Here is a 22,344-nt window from a genome sequence, read left to right as displayed (position 1 = left end):
TTCTCCAGCTGACAGATCATTGTCCCTTTGTAACAGCCGCACCTAGGGCAAGAAGTTTTGTTGGTGAAGTTGTAACCATATGGTGCGATTATTTTTTTTTCATGTTTCCAGTAAATTTGCAAAACAACTTCCCCGCGTTTAAAAACTTCATCAGTCAAGCATTCTCCCTTCAGGTTTCCTAGTATTATGAAGTGCTTGTACTACAGGAAAAAGCCCCTATTTTATAGTCTGATTAAAAAAACCTAGCCTCCCTCTCCAGTGCTTTTGTCAGTCTGAAATAGCCCTCAGGATGGTAACTGTATCACTTGTGCTTCTGTAACGCTTACCCGCATTCCCAGCGATCCCGGCAGCACTCCCCAGCTGTGGAGAGCGCTGCCAGATAAAACCGGCAGTCGGCTGGCAGCAGTCGCTCCGGTTTGAGTATGGCCAGCCTTCCTGGCAGCGGGGTGAGGTGTGTTGGATTTGCAGGTGGAAGCCTGACCACAGGGGAGTCAGAGGGAAGAAACACTGAATTTACCAGGGCAGTTGTGGCAGAGTCCGATACAGTTTGCAGAGTTACTTTATTCAACTGTACCAAGCTGCCTCCGACACAGTTCTGCTCCCATTAGTTTTTCTAGTACTCATATGCTTATCTTTGGAGTGAAACTTAATCTTATAAACCAATCAATAAAACTTCTACATGAATTCGATCAAAGAAAGTCCTATTTCCTTTAATTTTACATTCTGCTGATCTTACCTGGCATCGTATTTATAATCCACCTTCTGCTGAAACACTGCAATATGTGAGGGTTTTGAAGCACTGTGTTATACAAGCTCCCTTTGCGATGAATGGCACCACAGAATTATGTTCAAAGTTTTGGGTTGTTTGTAACATACTGGGAAGTGACAGAAAAGAAGTTTAAGTCCAGTTCTTTGTTTTAGCTCAGCTTTCATTTGAGCTACAAAAACATACAGTACTGCTGTTTCAAAGGATACCCACAGCATGTTGGTTGCGTTCAACAAGTCTGTTCAGAAGCAATATGTGAATTGCTCATGTCCCACCACAGACTCACACTGACTATTCATATTGTCCTGTTTCTCACTGTATTTTGGTTACTTATGTCTATCATCAAAACATTATAGTAATATAAAAACACTTCAGAGTAAATACAGGAAGATGTTTTTCCACTTGATTTATTTTCATAAGAAACCAATTAAAAATACAAAAGGCAAGGACCCAAGGTTCAGAGGGCTCCATCATTTAAAAATTTGTCTTTAAATACAAATTCACTCTGTAATATGAATACATATAACATTAGACCTCTAAACATAATGATCTTATTTGCATCTATCAAAAATTTGTATGGAAACAAATTAGCTGAAAAAACTTCCCTGTGACATTGAATGTACATTATTTACAATCAAAAAAAGAACTCTTAGCAGTATTGATCTCCAAATACCTGCATAAATTGTATGTATTTTATTTCCCTCCCCCCTTAAAAATAATCTGAAGTAGAAAGCAAGATTGTTAAGCTTCATAGTTGCAAAATGGCATGAAACATTTGCACCTGTAGTGATGCCATTAACTTTTGTAATTAAATATATCTGATGTTTTCATATAAAATACAGACATGGCATTGTCCATTACTGGAATAAATGTTGCATGTACTCTCAACAGGAGTGTATATTCAATTTCGCACACACAAGAGCTTGTGCTGCAAAAATTGCAAGAGGATACCTGGTTATCAAAGTCTAAAACTGGTGTAATTCACCAGTATGAAACATACTTGATCATAAAAATTCATACACATGGAATGAAAATGTCCCACTAAAAATAACTGTTGCTTCAAAAGTTAAGTGATACACGCACGGATTAAACAGAAAAGGTTATAATAATGTTACTGCAATGTAAATCGGCAACAAACTGAAAACATACAGTAAGAAATAAGTTTGAAACTTTGGCCAGCAACCTCATAGGAAAGTCTTCATAGCGTAAAAAGCATGTTCCTTCATGCCTTATTTTGAAACATGAGTAATATATAATTTTATTTATATGGTAACATTCAGCAATTAACAGAAAATCAAAATCCATTCTAAAGCATGAATTCTAACAATTAACTGCAAAAATTAAGTAGCTTTGCAACATCTTGCTTCAGAATCAAATCATATATACATAACTAAAAAGGTCCCATCACATTTATGAAAATAATCATCCACAGGGTCTTTTTTAAAAAAAATTATTAATATGAATTGGCTTCCAATGGCTCATTTTCTTGCTTCACTTGCACGTTAGATGGGAAACCATTCGAACTAGACACTACCATCACAAACGGTTGCTGCTGGAATCTCTGCTCTGACTGCTCAGTATCATCTAATTTGTCACTGTCATCTTCTTTTACCACTCCTTGTACGCCAATCTGTTTTGTTTCTGGTGCTTTAATAACTGAAGTGATCACTGTGCCTGATGGATGAGCTACCACCTGCGAGCTGCTTGGTGAAAACGTTACCACGGGACTAGTGGCACTGAAGGATGGAGATGAAGCCATGTTGGCTGTTCCATTGCAAATTGTCTGCACGCTGCTGGTGAGCACCTGCTGAACTTGCGCTGGGCTCAACACAATTGAGGAAGGAGGCGAGACTGGCTTCTGAGACTGCAGCACGACATTTTCTTTTAGAACCGTCATGGGTTGTGAAGTAGGAATGGCTTGTAAAATGAATTTTTGGGGCGTTGTTGCTGAGGCTGGATCTGTGCTGGCTATCACTGTAGTAAGAGGCACTGTCTGGAGTGTTACAGTATGCAGCTGTTGATTGCCAGGAGAAACAACCACTGGAACTTGAGTTGGAGTCTGTAAAGTCCTATTAAGATTAGAAAAGATTATAGGGTCAGAACACTGCCGCGCTGAGTTTTGAAAAATAATTAGATTTACTATTGAAAAAAGCACTTGGCATCAGAAACATTTAATCTACCCAGCTGTTCCAGAAGAGGTAGCAGTCACTCTCCTAATAAAATGAGAGCTGGACCTGACCCCTGAATTCAGCAACACAGTTCCCAAAGTAAAGGTACCCTGCATAAACAACACTACCATCATCATACTGAACAGCCTGCTTTTAAGATGTTCAGTAGCTCATCAGAAAACCTGGGAATTGCATCTAAGATCTCCTTCTTAAGCATCAACTGACATCACGAGCATGACCCACACTACACATCTGCCATCAGTCTCATGAGGTACCCTAAGTGATTCCTAAGTCACATGCCTAAATAATTCCTAAGTCAGGCCTCAGTTCTCCTGACACCTGTATATATATTTACCTATATGCAAAAGTATCTGCACTGTGAGTCCGGTTGGGATCTTTTCAGATGCCCAGGACACACAGTTCTTTGCCAGGCCTGTACACTCCTTCTGGTAAAGCAACCGAACAGAATTTGTTCCCAAAACATCAGTTTAAATTAGGAATGATTTTATCAGTTGCAGGCTCACAGACTTGGATACCACATTACTTTCTACACATGTACAGCTGAGAGGGCAGAGTTAGAGGATTAACAGCCATATTAGCGAAGTACACTACTACTACAATGGACAATGGGGACTTAGAGATGTGGCTGAAATGCATATGCTCCAGTCATGCAAATAAAAGCAAAACAAACAAAACCCCCCAACCGCAACATACTCCTGGTGAAGCAAATTATTTCCAGGGCAGGGAAAGAGGAAGGGAAGGGTACCTGCTTTGACATCCTCCCACAGCTTGCTCCAGTCCACCATGCCATACTCTCCAACAACCTTCTTCTTTCCTTCTGCTTGTCCTGCAGAGTTCTCTCCAACCTTCCTGCTGCTTTTCAGTGTTTTCTCCTGTCTGCCTTCCTCCCCTTTTTTAGTTTTAAGCTCTCACTTGCATTCTCTTGAACATATGTGACACCAACCAAAACAAAAATAACTGTCTCCTCCTCCTGACTTACTTCTACCTCTGCTGAAATCATTTTATATGGAAACAGATTTACTGCCAACATTTGTACTTTCAAGTCCATCCACAATACTGCATGTTCTTCCTTCTGAAAATTGGTCCTCAGATATGCTGTAAGGGTTGCCTACTATACTTCTGTGGAATGTCCTCCTTTCTATAGTCCTTCTATCCACGTAGTACCTATTATTTACAGCTCTATGAAATCCTAGTTGCCAGCATTTAGACACTGACTAGTCATAGCAGACTCAGCATATTCAAAACTATGCTCTGGCTATCATAGTTACAACAAAAAGCTTACTGAAGCAGAACTTATATGACGCTGAAGCTATGGGGCAATATGGATGCCGATGTTGCCAATGGCAGTGGTCTAACTGCACAGGGAGCTGCATTCCCTCTTTCTTAGTGCAGTAGCAGAGACAAATGAAGGAATACTCGTAAAGGCTTTCCCAGGTCCTCAGCTCAGTCCTCTGGGAAAGGCCTCTAGCTGAGCTCCAAAGTTGCTCTAGCAAGAGTAGCTTCAGTAACCCAGCTGGTATCAGGCTCAGAGCACATCAGTACTTGCTGAGCATCCTCCAGCGGCCAGTCCCTGCTGCAGGCAATCTTTCCCCCACCTTCTATGTGACTTGTAATACAAGGAAAAACATCTGCATCTGTAGCTTTCTCTTCCTCATAAGAAAGAAGGCTGCAGTACCCAGGAATGCTGCTCTAGCAAAACAAATCCAAATCCTTGCCCGTGAGGCTCCCATGCAGGTCTTATCACAGAGGCCATAATAACCAGGGCACAAAACTTGATGTGACTGACACTAGCGTCAAACTTGAGCTCCTATTAGAAGCTCATGGAAATGGAGGCTGGCTGGAGGTGAAGCACCAGCTAGAGTGATTGCTTCTTTCTTTCCAACTTCTGAAGAACTTGGTGCTGCACAGCAAATACCAACAGCGAAGCTTGAAGTGCAAGGCTCAGAATGACAGCACCAAGGCTCACACCAAGGCTACTAAGGGTTACCAGTGCTAACTCTTCCCACCCCCAGCAGTTCCCCTGGGACCTGGACAGAAACCCCACAAATGTCTGTCAAAAGTAGTAGTAACAGGACGAGGGCATCCACTAGTTTTTTAGAAAAATAAAAACCCATAGTAAACTACCTACAGTTAAACAGTCTCACAGTAAAACCAAAATGTCAGATAGATACAGCAAGTCTACAGAGACTCACAGTACAAGTAGAACAGCTAAGAAGGAAAGACAACTGACCCTTACTAGAAAAGCATTAAAAGCATCACAGTAGATACCAAGCCAGCTCTTTAATCCATGAAGATACTTACTTGAGCCTCAAGGATTAAGTTCAACTCAAATAGCTGCAGTTTTGAAAACAGCAGCTGAAGCTGTTAGCCTGTGCTGGTATGCCATCCAAGTATCACTTTGAAGCTACTTTCTTGTTCTTCAGTTGCTTTGTTTTAAACAAAACAGTAAAAATAAAAGCTTCTAGCTGCTAAATGGCTGTAGACAACAACCTCAAAAGATCTAATCAATGCAGAAGGTATTCTGCAAAACACTAGGAGCAACAGCTGAGAAGACCAAACCAGACTGTTTGTCTCAGCACACTGTAATTAGTATTTGCATATTGATGTTAAGCTATTTTATTTCTCGAAAAAGCAAGTTCCATACCTGTACATCATACCATAACTAATAGTTTACGCCAGATGCTTTATCTTCTCCATCAGTCAAGATACATATATATGATACCCACACATATAAACACGTGTATACACATATATGTATACACACACAGAGAGCATGTGAATTTGCTACAGGAAGAGCGTGCAGCAGATGTCTGTACAAGCACAGGATTAAGTAGCACACAGCACAATAAATACATGTTGTTATTTATGCTAATGGTGGCCAAGCCTTAATTGGTAAAACTACAGACAACTGTGTCTGTTTACTAACTAAAAATCTATCTGCTCAAACTATTTGCCTTGAATATCATTCAAAAAAATACAGGTTTTCTTAGTTCTTTTGCTTGTTTAAAAAAACCAACACGTTACTTAAGGTGATCTGTTAACACTGGGCTGTGTTATTTTGGGTGTACTGAACTCTGTATTTTGCTATGCTTCTGAATTTCACTGTAAATTTGCTAACGCCCTTCCTAGGTACAAATATACTGGGTGATTACTTTAAAAGTTACTGCTGATGTTACAAAAACAACAAGAACATAGAGCAACAGTGATGAAAAGGAAACGCTGCCATAAAACAATCTGGTTACAACTAGGAAAAGAATGACAAAAATTCTGAAGTCATTTTAGCTTGACAGAAAACCATCATCTATTTGTTCAGTACTGTTAACAGCCTAATATTGTGCAGTATCATATTAGCTCATCAAGAGGTAGCTAGCAATAAAGCTAACAATACGTGACAGGCAGGAAAAACAAGTTTATTCATGGCAGCTTATGTGAAGTTTATGAAGTGGAGAAAGGGAGAAGACAAAAAAAAAATACTGAAGCTGCAAGTCAAGGTAAACAGTATTTCATAGCACAATAAGAAAATGAAACAAGGCAATATGAAGAAATACATAGAGAGAGGTAACAGATGAGAATTCCTTCTCCAACATACCCACTGTTCAACCTACAGCTATAGGGGCAACAATGGCCTTGAGATAAACGGTGGAATTTCCAGGGACTTTCTCCATTTATTCAACTACCTGGTTGCAAACGACTTATTCAATGAAACTAGGAAGAGTGAGGGCAGTGAGAGGTGGGATGTGCTTGTTAGAAGTACTTCAGATGCCCAAGTCCAGAGGCAATCTTGAGTGACTATAGGAAGCATCAGCCAAATGCAGCTCAGGAGCTCTACTCTCACTGCAAACTGCTCCACAGCTGCACTCACGAACATGATCTTCAGAGTCAACAACTCATCAACACTTTGCCCCGACATATTGCCCCACAGCCACTTGCCTTTCTACAGCACAAGCCATACAGACAGGAGCTGCTAAGCAGTCTAGGGGGAGATGTCCATGAGGCAGAGGCATCTGATGCCTCCATGCCCAGTCTGAACATCACCTCCTCCAAAGGGAGGGCAGAACTTGCCTGTGCTTGTCTAGCTCTTTGCCTGAACAAGATAATCTCTTAACATCATGAGGACAGAGACAGAGGACCCGGCTCTCAAATCTGGTGTCCTTTTTTACTGACGCACGCAGTCTTACAGTCTTTTTTCCAGAATTTTTCAGAACTGCACACTCACACTCCTAAGCTTTGCTACTGAGACCTGCAGAAACCCTACCTCTTCTGACAGTGCCAAAGATATGTAAAGAGAGCTCCTGTAGATAGCTTCTCATTGTACAGAAACAAATTTAATCTGTCTAGATGATCCTGAAGTCCCTTCTGTTGTGAGCAGCCTTATTCCTACCTACCACAGAAATTAAATCAGAAATGGGCTTAAGAAAAGGTCTTCTCAGCTGCAGGAAAATCAAATTAAAAGGTTTGGTTATAACAAAAATCTTTGCTGTGATAGAAGTTGTCCCTATTGTAAAACTGTTCTGAGAAACAAACCCTGCTGTAAGCTAAACAAGAGTTTCTTGTAGAAGCCCTCTGAGATCACCTTAGCTTATTTCTGACCAACACCTCCCTTAGGAAGGGAATTTTCTTCACCATCCTGAAACCTGAAATTAAGTCAAGCTTCACTTAAAGAGACAAGAAAAATCAGCTCTTTGCAACAATCACCTGCTTCCCTTCCTTTGGGAAAGGCTACAGCAGTGGCAAGCCAGCTCCAACAGTGCCCGCTAGTTGGTACACTGAAGAGCTTCTACTACAGGCTTTCTTTGGAGAATGAAGACCCAACTTGTTGCACGGGCGGAAGACTACTGTCTAACTGTAAACAGAAACAAAGCATGTGCACCAATGGTGGCTGATCAAAGTAAGGCCTTCCAAATACTAGCCAGGAGTTGTTTCCAGTTATCTAGAAGTCCTTACTTGGCATGGTATTCCTTCACTCATGTTCTCCATGAAGTCCCAGAGAGCCTAGTGAGCTCTTTGCCGAGACTGACACCTGTGAAGTTTTGTATTCAGCATACCTATATGAATGGCAGAGGAGTGATGGGCTACAACATTAACCGACATTGTGCAGATTTGACTCCTCCTCTTATTCAGGGAAAAAGGACTGAAAGCAGATAGTCAATGCAAAATCTCAGTAGGACAGTGCCAGACTGCCTCCCTGTGTCTGTGTGGTTATTCAAGCTCCAGCAAAACCAATATAGCTAGGCTGTAAAGTGTGATTACAGAACTTAACAGTGACATTCACTGCACATCTTACACAAGCTAACGTCTTTATATGGCACGATGAAGACACTTCATTTGGAACAGCAGCCGTAATCACATTTTCAGAGTCGACAAACCCATGCTAGACAAATCTGTCTATTTTTCAGCATCAGCATAGCTGCAGTCAGACTACCAACACATCATAGCTTGGGCACAGAAGCAGATTATGGAACAACAGCAGAAAGCATATGGGTTTGCTTGGGGTAGACATCACTCTTTCAAAGCTAATTCCCTCTGCTTATCGGGACCAATCCACTTTGTTGGCATATTGTTGGCTTCATTGCTCTTCTTACACAGAATGCTCGTGCCCAGAAAATACATGATTCACCTTCAGCTACCTCCTTCTCCTCTTGAATGAGGATCTTGCCACTGTGGTCCACACTTGCATCACCTTCAGGATGAATTACTGCAACGTTTTCTACGCCAAAGGTTGCAAAAAAGTTCAAGATGAAAGCTGTGGCTGATTCATCATGTAGCTGTTCTCCAGTCAGAAGTGAACACACAAAGCATGTCCCACTGGTCCTCTGTGGTCTATATTAGCTTTCCCCCCAGCTACAGAACAGTCAGGACACTGGTCTGCTAACATGCTCTGGCCAAGCTATCACAATAACAACTTGAAAATACAGAAAAGAAACAATAAGCTGAATTTTGATAGAAACATTGTGTTTAAAACCTGGAGTTTGCAAAAGCATTGCACAAGATCTGTCAGCAGCCGGCTAATTGCAAATTTCTTGGTATACAGATCTGCCAACTAGAAGATTCAGCTGTGTCCCATACAGTCAATAACAGAGACATATTTTTAAACTATTCACAGTATGATCTTCTCTGAACCGTTAGTAACATGAGAACCTCTTTTTACTCCATCCAGAAGACACTCCAACTTAAATCACTACTAATCTAGATTAAAGGTAAATGAAAATGGCATCTCTCTATCTGCAGCCCTAGTCATTTAAGAAAGCAATTTAATTGCCCAAACACAGGTGTCTCAGAGCCTTGTACAGTGTCCTAGACAAGGTAAGTCCCTAGCCTTACAGGAGAGGTACACTTTCTGGAGCAATAGAAAGGATGCCACTTAGACTCAAAACAACCCAATGAACATGGAGCTGAATCCCAGGCCTACTTCAGTGCCTCTGAATTTCAAGCTAAAGCACAATTATTCCAATAAACCAGATATTCTTGTCAACCTGCATCAGTCATTCTGGTTTAAACAGAACAATTTTACAAGTGCTAAATTCAAAGAGACTTTTTTTCCCCCCATCCTTAAAAAAGCTGGCTCATTGGAAAGAGTTAGAAATAAAATGCTCATCCAGAGAGGTGTTTTTTGGTTTTGTCTTATTACTGGAAACATGTGGTGCCAAATTCTGCTCCCAGTTACACAACTGGAGACTGCAATAACTGCTTACATCACCAAGCCAGAGCAGTTAGACCTGCAGAACTGCAGTGAGTTTGCAGTTCTTAATATTCTCACTAGGGATACTAGACATCTTCCCTGGTCAGCAAAACCCAGTTCGCATGACCTGACCCTGCTCCTGCCCCATTTCCCAAGCTTTGGTTAGCACCACATCACAGCCTTTCTGCTTAAGCACTGGGGCTGAAGAAGAGGCATCTATCCCTGGTCAGCAACTCTTCTTGTCTCCCCCGCGTACAGCAACACCAAGACTTGTACAAAAAGCCCATCAAAAGCCATCCAAAAGCCAAGACTTCTACTTCAGAGTAAGACACTACCCTCCCCTCAAAGTACACAAAACTCTGCACAAGGTTTGTACAGCTATAAATGAAGCCACCACCTGTCTCCTGTGAAGGACCAACACCTGATTTTCACTGCCATGCCCATTTCTTTGAGAAATGCAAAAAGGCCCTGGGGGACAGCTACCACACTCTTCCAACAATGCTCTGGGAGTAAACTTTACCAGGCAGTACTGCCTAGTGCAGGGGAGGGATGGTGACATGAGCCCTTCACAACATTTTTCAAATATGATTCCTTTACCAAGTCCCTCAGCAGAGGAGATGCATGTTCAGACTTCATCTTTGAAGGATATGGTTAATTGTTAAGAAGCCAATTATTTTGAGGTGAAAAATCCTCAATATTTTCTCTATTTTTTTTTTCTTCTCACAACACAACAAAAGCAAACTGCTGCAGAGGGAAGACCATTTATTTCCATGAAGAAGAGGGAAGACCGTTTATACGAATAAAACTGTAGTAGCTATATTGCATTAAGACAAATTATATGGGTCCAAGATGTTCATGCTTCAAGGTAGAGCCCAACCACTAACCAGTATGCATCAGCAAACCTTCTGAGGATCATTCCAAATGCTGGCTGCCATTTCACCCAAATGACCTTGACTATCTACTTGCCCCAAGCTCTGAACACCAAATGGCAAGCAACGTTACTATCTGTCCTCACACTTCCCTACTAAACTACTATAAAGTGACTCCAACCACAACCCTACAGAGTATGCACACATCAGAAGGTTTGTCAGCTCTTATTCTGTAATGGCAATCATACCTACTGTACGTTTTCAAATCATGTAGACCATTCATTTCAACCCCTGTGGAAGCCCCACTGCAGCAATTCAGAACAAATACACAAACACATTCAACTTCTAGAGGTTTACAGCAGTTTGAACAAAGCCAAAAATCTAGTTCCTTTGTTTTAGCCTTATTATAAAACAAGACCTAAAAATATGCTCCAAAAAAAGTTCAGTGTGCCATTCTACCTCACCAAACTATTTTTGGTTTGCATTTTGAAACTGGACAGAAATGTATCTGTTGTAAATTTTATTTTTAGAGCCTGGAATGGGTAGTGACTAATGCACAGGACTCACCAACACCTTGGTTTGCAGCTTGGCCCACCCTGGTTAAAAGCACACCAAAAAAACCTGGGTTGTGGTTTTTATTTTCACTTTAACTGCTCAGACACAGTACATTCTTTCTTAATTAGCAATACTTCCATACCATTCAGTAATTACATACTGTACTGAAAAGATCTGATGGGTCTATCTTTTTTCCTTCATCTGAGACACTGTCATCTTGCTTAAGGAAAGTACAATTAAAGACTTTGTGTAATAATGTTTTATGTTACGAACAATGGATTAGAGCCAATGGAATACAGATAAGGAAAGTACAATTAAAGACTTCATGGAATAATGTTTCAAGTTAGGAACAATGGATTAGAACCAATGCAATACAGAACTCTAAGGCTTGTACTTCATCCAAACTCACATACGTATCACCTCTACTACCTTTTTCCCCTTAGCTTATTGCCCAAGGTCTAACTGTGAAATACCGTAATGCAATAATTGGATGTCATAATGTCACTGAGCAGCTTTCCAAATGTTAGGCTGAACTTCTTGCCTGCTTTAATAGGTCCTACTGATACTTCTGTTTGTTGTTACCATTTTTTATATCATAAAATGATACTGTTGATACTGTCTTTGATACATAACCTAGTGTAGGTCTAGCCTACAGCTATTTAACTCTGCAAATTGCTGAACTTTTCCCATGAATGTTTCACACCATTATTCTACTGACTTAAATGGTACTGTATAGCTTCGATTATGTCTGTACTTGTTCCCTTTCACTATATTGCCCTAGTTCATCTTTACAAGTAATTAAATCCTTCATCAACCCTGAAATCATAGGATTGCTCTGTACAGAGCAGCTTCATTCCTAAGCTTTAAAAATTTGGAAGACATAACCTTGATGTAGATTTGTATTTATTTTCTAAATGAATTCCAAAAGTGGTTCTTCCCCCCGCCTTGCCCCCCCCCCCCCCAATTCTTTATAATTATCTTTCATATAAACTTCTGATCAAATGTAACCCTTCCCTCCCCTACGTGCATCTTGAACTAATTCTAGTTGGTTAGAACAATAAGCAAAACATTTTTATTTCAAATAATGCATTTTAGAATTAAAAGTTGAATGAAAACAGGTAAGAATCACAGAATGGTTTGAGTTCAAAGGGACCTTAAAGATCATCCAGTCCAACCCCCTGCCACGGGCAGGGACACCTTCTACTACACCAGGTTGCTGAAAGCCCCATCCAGCCTGCCAGGGATAGAGCATCCACAATTGCTCTGGGCAACTTGTACCAGTGTTTTATCACCCTCACACTGAAGAATTTCTTCTGAATATCTAATCTCAGTCTACCCTCCTTCAGCTTAAAGCCATTATCCCTTGTCCCATCACTACATGCCCTTGTAAAAAGTCCCTCTCCAGCTTTCTTGGAGGCTCCCTTTAGGTACTGACAGGCTGCTATAAGGTCTCCCCAGAGCCTTCTCTTCTCCAGGCTGAACAACTCCAACTCTCTCAGCCTTTCTTCACAGCAGATGCTCCAGCCCTCTGATCATCTTGGTGGCCCTCCTCTGGACTTGGTCCAACAGGTCCAAGGTCCTACTTCTGTTGGGGTCCCCAGAGCTGAACACAGTACTTCAGGTGGGGTCTCATGAGAGCAGAGCAGAGGGGGAGAATCGCCTCCCTTGGCCTGCTGGCCACGCTTCTTTCAATGTGGCCCAGGATTTGGTTGGTTTTCTGGGCTGCAAGCACACATCACTGGGCCATATCAAGCTTCTCATCCACCAACACCCCCAAGGCTTTCTCCTCAGGGCTGCTCTCAGTCCATTCTCTGCCCAGCCTGTATTTGTGCTTGGGATTGCTCCAGCCCGCATGCAGGACCTTGCACTTGGCTTTGTTGAACTTCATGAGGTTTGCACAGGCCCATCTCTCAAGGCTGTCAAGGTCCCTCTGGATGGCATCCCTTCCCTCCAGCACGTCAACCGCACCACACAGCTTGGTGTCATCAGCAGACTTGCTGAGGGTGCACTAAATCCCAGTGTCCATATCACTGACAAAGATGTTGGAACAGCACTGTTCCCAGTACCAACCCCTGAGGTATCCTACCTTTCCCTGGTCTCCACTTGGACATCAAACCACTGACTGCAACTCTTTGAGCACGACCACCCAGCCAATTCCTTACCCACTAAGTGGTCCACACATCAAATCCACGTCTCTCCAGTTTAGACACAAGGATGTCAAATGCTTTACACAAGTCCAGAGAGAGATGGTGTCAGCTGCTCTTCCCTCATCTACCAAAGCTGTAACCCCCTTGTAGAAGGCCATCAGATTTGTCAAGCACGGTTTGCCCTTAGTGAAGCCGTGTTGGCTGTCCCCAACCACCTCCTTATTTTCCATGTACCTTAGCATAGTTTCCAGGAGGATCTGCTCTATGATCTTACCAGGCACAGAGGTAAGACTGACCGGCCTGTAGTTCCCCCGGGGTCTTCCTTTTTTCCCTTTTTAAAAATGGGGGTTGTTTCCCCTTTTCCAGTTCAAGGGAACTTCACTGGACTGCCATGACTTCTCAAATACAATGGATAGTAGCTTAGCAACTTCATCCGCCAGTTCCCTTGGGACCCACGGATGCATCTCATCAGGTCCCATGGACGTGCACACCTTCAGGTTCCTTAGATGTTCTCAAACCTGATCTTGAGGAGGAGGGTGTCTGTGTGTCTGCATGTCTGTGTGTCTGTGTGTGTCTTCATTCTCCCAGTCCCTGCCTTTGCCTTCCACGACTTGGACGCTGTGGCTGGAGCCCTTGCCAGTGAAGAGCATGGCAAAAAAGTCACTGAGTACCTCAGCCTTTTCCATGTCCTGGGTAACCAGGTCTCCTGTTTCCTTCCAGAAAGGGCTCACTTTTTCCCTAGTCTTCCTTTTATCACTGAGGTACCTAGCTCTTGTTGCCCTTCATGTCTCTGGCCAGATTTAACTCTATCAAACTTTAACTTTCCTAGCCTGCTCCCTGGCTGCTCAGACAGTTTCTCTGTATTCCTCCCAGGCCACTTGTCCTTGTTTCCAGCCTCTGTAGGATTCCTTTTTGTGTTTGAGTTGTCCAGGAGCCCCTTGTTTGTTCATGCAGGCCTCCTGGCATTTTTGCCGGACTTCTTTGTTGGGATGCATCCCTCCTGAGCTTGGAGGAGGTGATCCATGGATATTAACCGGCTTTCTTGGGTGCCTCCTCCCTCCAGGGCTCTACCCACTGGTACTCTAGCAAGCAGATCCCTGAAGAAGCCAAGGTCTGCTCTCCTGTAGTTCAGGGCAGCAAGCTTGCTGTGTGCCCTCCTCCCTGCCCTACGGATCTTGAACTCAAGCATTTCATTGCCACTGCAGCCAAAGCTGCCCTTGAGCTTCACATCGCCCATGAGGACATCTTTGTTGGTGAGAACAAGGTCCAGCATAGCACCTCCCCTCATTGTTTCCTCTACCACTTGGAGAAGGAAGTTATCATCAATGCATTCCAGGAACCTCCTGGATTGCTTATGCTCTGCTGTGTTGTCCCTCCAACAGATACCGAGGTGGTTGAAGTCCCCTGTGAGGACCAGGGCTTGTGAACATGAGGCAGCTCCCATCTGTCTATAGAGGGCCTCATCCACTCAGTCTTCCTGGTTGGGCAGCCTATAGCAGACCCCCATTAATGTCACCTGTCCCTGGCCTCCCTTTAATCCTGATCCATAAACTCATGGATCCTCAACCATCCCCAGGCAAAGTTCTGTGCACTCCAGCTGGTCATTGACACAGTGGGTGACACTCCCTCCTTGTCTCCCCTGCCTGTCTTTCTTAAAGAGCCCGTATCCTTCCATCTCAGCACTGCAGCCATATGAGCCATCCCACCAGATCTCCTCGATGACAACAAGATCATAGCCCTGCAGGCGGGCACATGTCTCTGACTCCTCTTGTTTATTCCCCATACTACCTCTGTTTACACAGAGGCATTTAAGTTGGGCCCCAATGAAGCTGACCTACTGGCTGGAATTCCTTTGTGCTGCTCTTCAGGTGCTCTCCTGCTGACCAGGGAACCCTGTATTGCCTGCTTAAAAACATTAACTCCTTCCAGTTTGTTTTAGTGCTTACCAGTAACTATGAAAAATATTTTTGCTTTCATGGCCCAACGTATTTATTCCCTTGCAGCCTTTACTAACCAGTAAAATTTCTCTTTTCAGTGCGAATTTTTGATATTGCAGCATGAATGAAAACATTTCATAATTTTTAAGTAAATAAAAGAAACAGGATTCAAACTAGGAAGTCCAGGGATAATTTTAAAGTTTGGGGTTTTTCACCCCAAGGAAAGAAGAGATAATATAACTTTTTTTCTGGACTGAAGCTGCAGTCTTGGTCTGTAATTTCCCGTATACAAATGTTCAGCTTCCTCAACAACTTGGTTATCTCCAAAAGCATTTCTTATTGATTTTATTATATCACACACTGGAGGCTAACAATCTTAACAAATCTAAACAATTTCAGTTCCTCTGAAAAACCTAGTTGTTACTGCTATTTGGATTTTCCTTTTATGTAAGTGGAGTTGTAATAACTGGGTAGATTTTACAGCATCCCTTTAGTAGCAGAGATGAAGGAAGCAAAACTTTTTCTTTGGAAATGAAGAAATTATTTGGTCTCAGTGTCTTCGCTCTGACAAACTTGCCTAGTTAACTTCAGACAGCTAATACCACTCCAAATCCATTGGTGACTCTGGATGTAATTTTCAAAGGAAAGAACAGAGGAAGGGAGCAAGAAATAGCATTACTGCCATTTTGCAGCACAAAATCAAAACCATTATAATGGTGATGTTAACACAGTAAACCTCAAAAAAACCCCACGTTCATAACTCATTAAGAACGTGCCCCTCCTGAATTATATCCTGAAGCTTTCCTGAAACAGCTTTAAGGTCCAGAATCATCAGAGACAACTCTGACATTCCTGTGAGGGGCCTACATTGCAAGAACATTTATTTGGTTTAGGTCTTTTGTAGTCAGTGGAGATGAACAAGCTCCATCAGGGGATGACTCAGGCTAGGGTAAAACTAGGCTTAAATGATTGTTTTTAAAGCCTCTTCAATAAGGGCATTGCTACTAAGGATTAGGTGCAAAGGAGTTCTGATGCTTAAACACTGTGTAGTGTTAGCCAGTTGATTGACAAATTAAGCGTTGAAGCATGACTGTCTCCCAAAATAGTCTGCAGATACACAGCTCCCATGAGATTATTCTGTTAATTGTTTTCTAAAATCAAAAGAACATGTTCTTGTAACAGCAGCAAAATGCTAGAGTACGTAACATGGAGTTCTCCATTGTTTTAACTGGGAACAGTAAAAAAAGATGAAAGAGATGACAAAAAATTCTGAAGAAAAATTAAGAAGAAGGAAAATCTTTTTGAAGGGATCATGCAAACACACTGTGTAATTCAAAAGCAAAGACATCAGTCAGTGAAAAAGGGGAGCTATGAAAACACTGCCTCTGCTGCGTGACAGAACTGACAACACCTATTTAAAAGAGAAGTTGTGTATTTTTCCTCTCTAAAGGATTTGCATCAGGCCTAATACTGCAGGAAAGATGCCCTTCCCTCCACTAAAGGCGAGCATTTATGAGTGTACACGTCACAGTATGCTGTAACTCCCAGTTCCTAGGATCAGCCACAAAGGTATCATTTCACTTCTACAAAACTGGGAGATGAGCATTTTTCTGAAGCACAACAAACAATCTAGTCTATCTAGCCATCATCCAGTGAATTTATTATTATTCATACATTTATTTTCTATACATTTTCTTACCTTATATTCTGAACTGAGGGATTTAATGTTTCATCTGGAACACTACTAGTTACGGCTGCATGTCCTTCCGGGAGGGACTGCAATGGCTGCATTACATGAACTGTCCGAAAAAGCTGAGTGGGATGTACTGGCTGCGGAGACTGCATTGTCCTCAAAACTTCTGAAGTCAAGCCAGGTGTCTGCTGCTGTGCAACTTCTACATGCTCCTTCAGTTTAGCAGGCTTCGAGTTTCCTGTTTTTAGCACTGTGGTTGATCCTCCCTTTGTCCCCGCGTTTGCAGATGCTCTAGATCTGCTCGACTGGTTTCTATTGGCGGCAGCAGTTGAGAGCAGAGTCGAATCTGATGATTCAGTGCTAGGGCTTGCATCTTCATCATCTATATAGACGAGATCTTTTGGCATTTCTTTAAACTGATACACTAGGCGCTGACCTTCTACTTTAGCCAGTATTCCTCTTTGGTAATAGTATCTGTGTAAAGCGTACACACATTTCACAGTGTTTTTTGCAAAAAACCCCAAACAATCCAACCAACCCCTACCCCCAAAAAAGGTAACAAAACCCCCAGAAAATAAGACCAGCAGTAACAAGTAAACAATATTTTAAGTGCCTAGTTTCTTCATTTTAAAGGAGTGGCCAATTTAATAGCGTTATTTCTTTCTCAAACAACTTTCTTTTACTGGTATTTCTTGTAATCTTTTAACTTCAAACTCAGGTAACTGAGGAAAAAGATAAAAACTCTGACTTTGCAGCTCTGCCATCAATTCATACTCTTTAAAGGTTGCATGAAACTCGCAATTCTTGACTCATACAGTTCTTTCATTACCTGAATTCATGCTTACTCACCAGTGAGCACAGGCAGACATTTTAGCTACAACAGAGCAAAGGGAATAGGAGAGCACTACTTATGTTATATTTAAAAATTAATATGACAATTTGAAATTATGCACACTGAGGTGAGGGGCGAATGGAAATGAAAATAAATGCATAGCTGCTCAGTTGGACGATTATCAATCAGCAGGTAAGACTGAAGTTTCATGGATGTCTGCCTGCTTTGCAGTCTCTTATGTGTGAGAAAAATTCCAGCCCAATAGGCAGAGGCATGTGATATTTTAAAACTGTCTGTACGTGCAAGTTTAGAGAAGCACAAGCAGACCTGGACTCTAAAACTCCATCTTCCATTGGAAACAGAATCATTTGCAACAAGGAGAAATAATGTCATTAATACACCTGAATTTTGGATTTTTTGGGGAAAAGAGATTCAAATTTTCTGTAAAAGGCTTGCCACACTTGGAATCTTCAGTCTCTTACTTCGTGGCTGACTGTGAAGATGAAGTTTTTGCAGCAGCATTGAAAATACCTGAGCTGAGACTGAAGGTGACTGATTGGGGTTTGAGGTTTGTAAGGGTTAGTTTTCGTTAGCTTACTTATTTTGCCGAAATAACTTCATTTCCCAAATTCATACTTCAAGAATACTAACTCTCTTCTGTTGCTATACAAGTTAGATGAGGCATTTAACGCACACAAACACTGAGGCAACAAAACCAGTTATTATTAAAAATGCACATACCTGAGAGCTCTACCCATTGTTTCATAATTCATGTCAGGTTTGTTTTTGTGTTTTCCCCACAATCTGGACACAGCCTTGGAATCTACCAGTTTGAAAATGCCCTTCTCTCTTTGAGTCCATTTGATATATTTAGGACATGTAGCTTTGTCCTGGAGCAGTGCTAGTAAGAACTCCCAGAGATAAATTGTATTTCCTAAAATAAAAGTATTTCAGGACACAGAAAGAAAAGAAAATATTAGTTGATCATATTTAATTAATGATGTAAATAATCTAAAATTTAAGAAGCTGGTATCTTTACAAATGCACTGTAATGAACCATCAAGACTAGGAAAAAGTGATGGAAGGGCATGGGGAGGGATTCTTGTTTGTTAGTATAATCTGGGTGCCCAAACACCCTAGCCACTGTCTGTAACCTACAGTCAGGTAGCAGTCAACCTACAGTCACCCTGTTCCAAGCACCAATGTCAGACAGCATTAGTCACCTATGTGAATGCTTCCCTCCTGCCTAATCCAGTTACAGAGGCAGTCACTATTGCCTTACCTCAAACAGGAACATGCTCAGGTCCACCCTCTGAAAATGCTGGAAATTAAGCCCTTGCTTAAATACTTTGCCGAATGGAGTGAGTGTTATGATCCTTTAAAAGGCTAAACAAAATCCTTACTTTTAACAATTAGATTTATATGGGGCAATCAGTGGCATATGCTGAGGCAGGCAAATCTTCAAGAAAAATGTTCAGGAAAAGGTGGATTTTTTTTAATCCAGTAAGCATTTGCACTTGTTGGTAGACAATATCCAAATTTCACTTTACAAACAAGCAGACACAAACACTTATCTATGGAAATCCACCACATCTGTTCGGTGTTTACCACTTATAAAGAAATAGTATTAAAGTTACAGATTGTGAATACTTAAAACTACTAAAAAATTTGCATATCCTTTTTTTTCAAAAGCACATTTAAACAATCTAAACTCGTGTAAATAATGACACCCTTTTCTTGTTTCTTTTAAAGCTTTTGGTGTCTGATGTTCTTTGGGACACCTGAAGCTGTACACAAGCTTCTTAGTGATATGGTTTTAGTCTGAGAAAGGAAGAAAAAACTTCTTGTATGAAAGTATCAACTCCCACAAGTAGCCTTGGCATTTTAGCTTAGGGGAACATTGTGGCTACTGGGACAGGCAACTCATGATTTTGTAGCTGCTTCCCTACCATGGCCAGTTATATTAATATCCCTTTTACTTCAACTCTATGTTCCTCAAAATGCAAAACAAATGCTTTTGTTGTATCTTTTTTCATAACAGGCAGTGGTTTCAGGCAACACACTCCTTTTTAATTCTTTCTGAATTAGCAATTTTGTAACAATGGACAAATGTGAAATATGGTGCATCCTTGCTATCATCAACAGAAACATTACTCTTCTGCCTTTTAATTTGTTGGCTAGCTGCTTTAATATTTTCTATTATTTAATTTGAGCGTTACTTGGAGATTCCTCTGATACTTTTCTTTCATTTTTACTTAAAAATTAGATTTTAATTTATAAAAAGAAAGCAAAAATGCATACTCAAAATTGCTAGCATCAACCTGTTAAATATTTATTACTTGCCAGCAGTAATTTTTTCTCCTGTTATTGCCGAAAATACCTCTTCAAAATAGTAATTAAAAAAAACCACCAGTGTAGGGATTTTTTCCGATTTCTAGAGTCTTATGCCACCACCTTCCAGGTTTGGCTGGACTTCTGTCCTGGCAAGTATTGCACACATGCAAGCACATCAGTCCCTAGGTGTGTGGGCAGGCACTTGCGGTGACACAAAGGAGGCTCATTTCCAGCTCCCATTGAGCGCAGCAGAACCTAGTGAGACCTAGGGCATCAGGCTGCCATTCAAACCCAGCCCAGGGACAGGTGTGGGTGCTGGACCCAAGAGCAAAGCAATGAAATTGTTGAGAAAGCTGACAAGCACTACTGAACAGTTCCATCTGATAGAAATTATTTATTGTATCAGTTATTTGGCATTTATTTTCTTTCTTCCTTTTAAACACACTGGAATGAAAGAAGTATCAAAACCCCAAGTTTTCTGCCCAAGTCTTCAAGCTGGGTTATAAGTTTCCTCAAAATTCAGGGCTTGGTACTTCCTGCTGCCAACTGGCAGCCTTGATTAGCTCCTCATGCAGAATTAGACACACACAGATGGAAAACGTTTTCAAAGATCATCTGTCAAAACAACCACAGCCCAAGAAACACTAATACAATGCAAAAGCGCTCCCCAAGACTTCACTCAAAACACAGCAGCCTCTGTGGGAGCTTGAAGAGTTTCCAAGAGCTCTTGCAATTGAAGTCACAAATATGTTATTCTCCTAAGAAACTGAGTATTTCACCAAGAAATCTCATGTGCTGAATTTTTTACTTGCCTTAAGATGTGATGTTAACCACCCCTGAGCATAAGGCCTGGTTTTACATCACAAGATGTCTTGCGAACTTTTTCTTTTCACAGGTCTCTCAGAAACAATGTTCTTTTAAAAACTTCAGTGACAACTCTTGGACTTACCCTTTCCATCTTTGTTTTTCTTTTTCACAGATATGTTTGGAGTTGTAGTAGGGGACTCAGGACGAGATGGTTTTGGCTTCTTCCCTGAAATAAAACACCAGTAACTGCAGCTTAAAAAAAAAGGAAATAAAAAAGAACAAGGACCTAAAAAGGAAAGAGATTTGTTTCCCCAGTTCAGAGAGGATTCCATTTCTATTTAGGAGTCCAGTTCTACACTGAACTTTTTCAATTTCTCAGCAGGATTGGAGTGCCTATGCTCTTAGTGTACTACTAGTAGAGGTTATGCTTGTGTTCCCAAAGTCCATGTACCTTGGAAATTTCTGTGGCTTTTTAGGTACTCTTAAGAGCATTTAAAACAGATGAGAAGAATAACCTATTAATTCTTGTGGCCAAGAGTTTAAACAGGAAAAGCTAGATAAAATACAGAGCACTATCTTGTTCACTCATCAGCAAAATGGAATTTATGGATGAAACAAGGTTGTCTGCTTGTTAATAGATTGGAAGTCTCCACTTACAGCAGCAAACTATCATGTGAAAAAAATATTTCTCAGTCCTACTGTTTTTTACATCTTTCTCAACAGTGGCTACAGGTAAAGGAAAATCACTTGTTTGTATGTTAAGACCAGCAGAACCAGTAACAGGCTCCAAAAAACCACTAGTTTTTAAGTCATAAGCATGGTGGCTCCATCTGGTGAGGAAGGCTGAAAGAAAAAAGTTAGTTACAACCAATGAGAAGAATGAAGAGTATTCCTCTGAAAATGTGGAGAAATCAACTACCTAAACATAAGTGGAGTGAAAAATACAAGTCATGTTGAAGTATTCTTCAATATAAAACCTTGAACCTATTCCCTTTATTAATTCTCATTCCCTACAACGGCAGCTTTTACAGGTAATGCAATTCATCAGAAACCTTCAGACCTTTTTTGTAAAATAAAAATTTCTCTTATCAGGTTTTGCGGTGATCCCTTAATACATTGGCAATACCTACATTATTCACATACTATCTTTGCTCTTTTGAGAGGCAGAATAGACCAAGCAAACACTGGACTTGGAGAAACATATTTCTAATCCAGTAGGATATTGTTATAATTAAAGATCTAAAGAAAAATATTTTTCTTTTTCTCTATTTATTGAATTTCCAAAGAGTCGATGTTCTAAGCAGACAAGACCAATAGACCTGTGCAATCTCATAAACTATGATGTTCCATTTTTGGTTTTGTTGTCAGGGGCTGTTTTACTACGGAAACAGCTCTGCTGCAGTTAAGAGCGAGGGTTTTTCACTGGCTCTGAAAAAAATGCTCAGTGCCAGCCTGTGCTGTCTGCTTTGTTCTAGATTTCCAAGTATCTATAAAGAAGCATAAGAAACACTGGCTTGAGCACTCACCTTTTGACAT

At 41.1% G+C, this 22,344-nt stretch overlaps 1 protein-coding gene across 6 annotated transcripts in view; it reads right to left on the bottom strand.

The window, feature by feature from the left end:
- Nucleotides 1-1,157: 1,157 nt before the first annotated feature.
- ELF1 (E74 like ETS transcription factor 1) overlaps nucleotides 1,158-22,344 on the bottom strand; it is a 96,964-nt gene continuing 75,777 nt past the window's right edge. For all 6 annotated transcript variants that reach the window (XM_040583994.1, XM_040583998.1, XM_040583995.1 and 3 more), the window contains 4 exons: nucleotides 20,951-21,034; nucleotides 18,409-18,601; nucleotides 16,842-17,309; nucleotides 1,158-2,835 (listed from right to left, as the gene is read on the bottom strand). In XM_040583994.1, the coding sequence (XP_040439928.1) occupies nucleotides 2,220-2,835; nucleotides 16,842-17,309; nucleotides 18,409-18,601; nucleotides 20,951-21,034 (1,361 nt within the window). In that variant the 3' untranslated portion in view covers nucleotides 1,158-2,219. The remainder of the gene's footprint in view (nucleotides 2,836-16,841; nucleotides 17,310-18,408; nucleotides 18,602-20,950; nucleotides 21,035-22,344) is intronic.

The sequence above is a fragment of the Falco naumanni genome, chromosome 2 (assembly GCF_017639655.2).
Source record: "Falco naumanni isolate bFalNau1 chromosome 2, bFalNau1.pat, whole genome shotgun sequence".
NCBI lineage: Eukaryota > Metazoa > Chordata > Aves > Falconiformes > Falconidae > Falco > Falco naumanni.
This window is presented reverse-complemented; position numbering and strand designations above follow the sequence as displayed.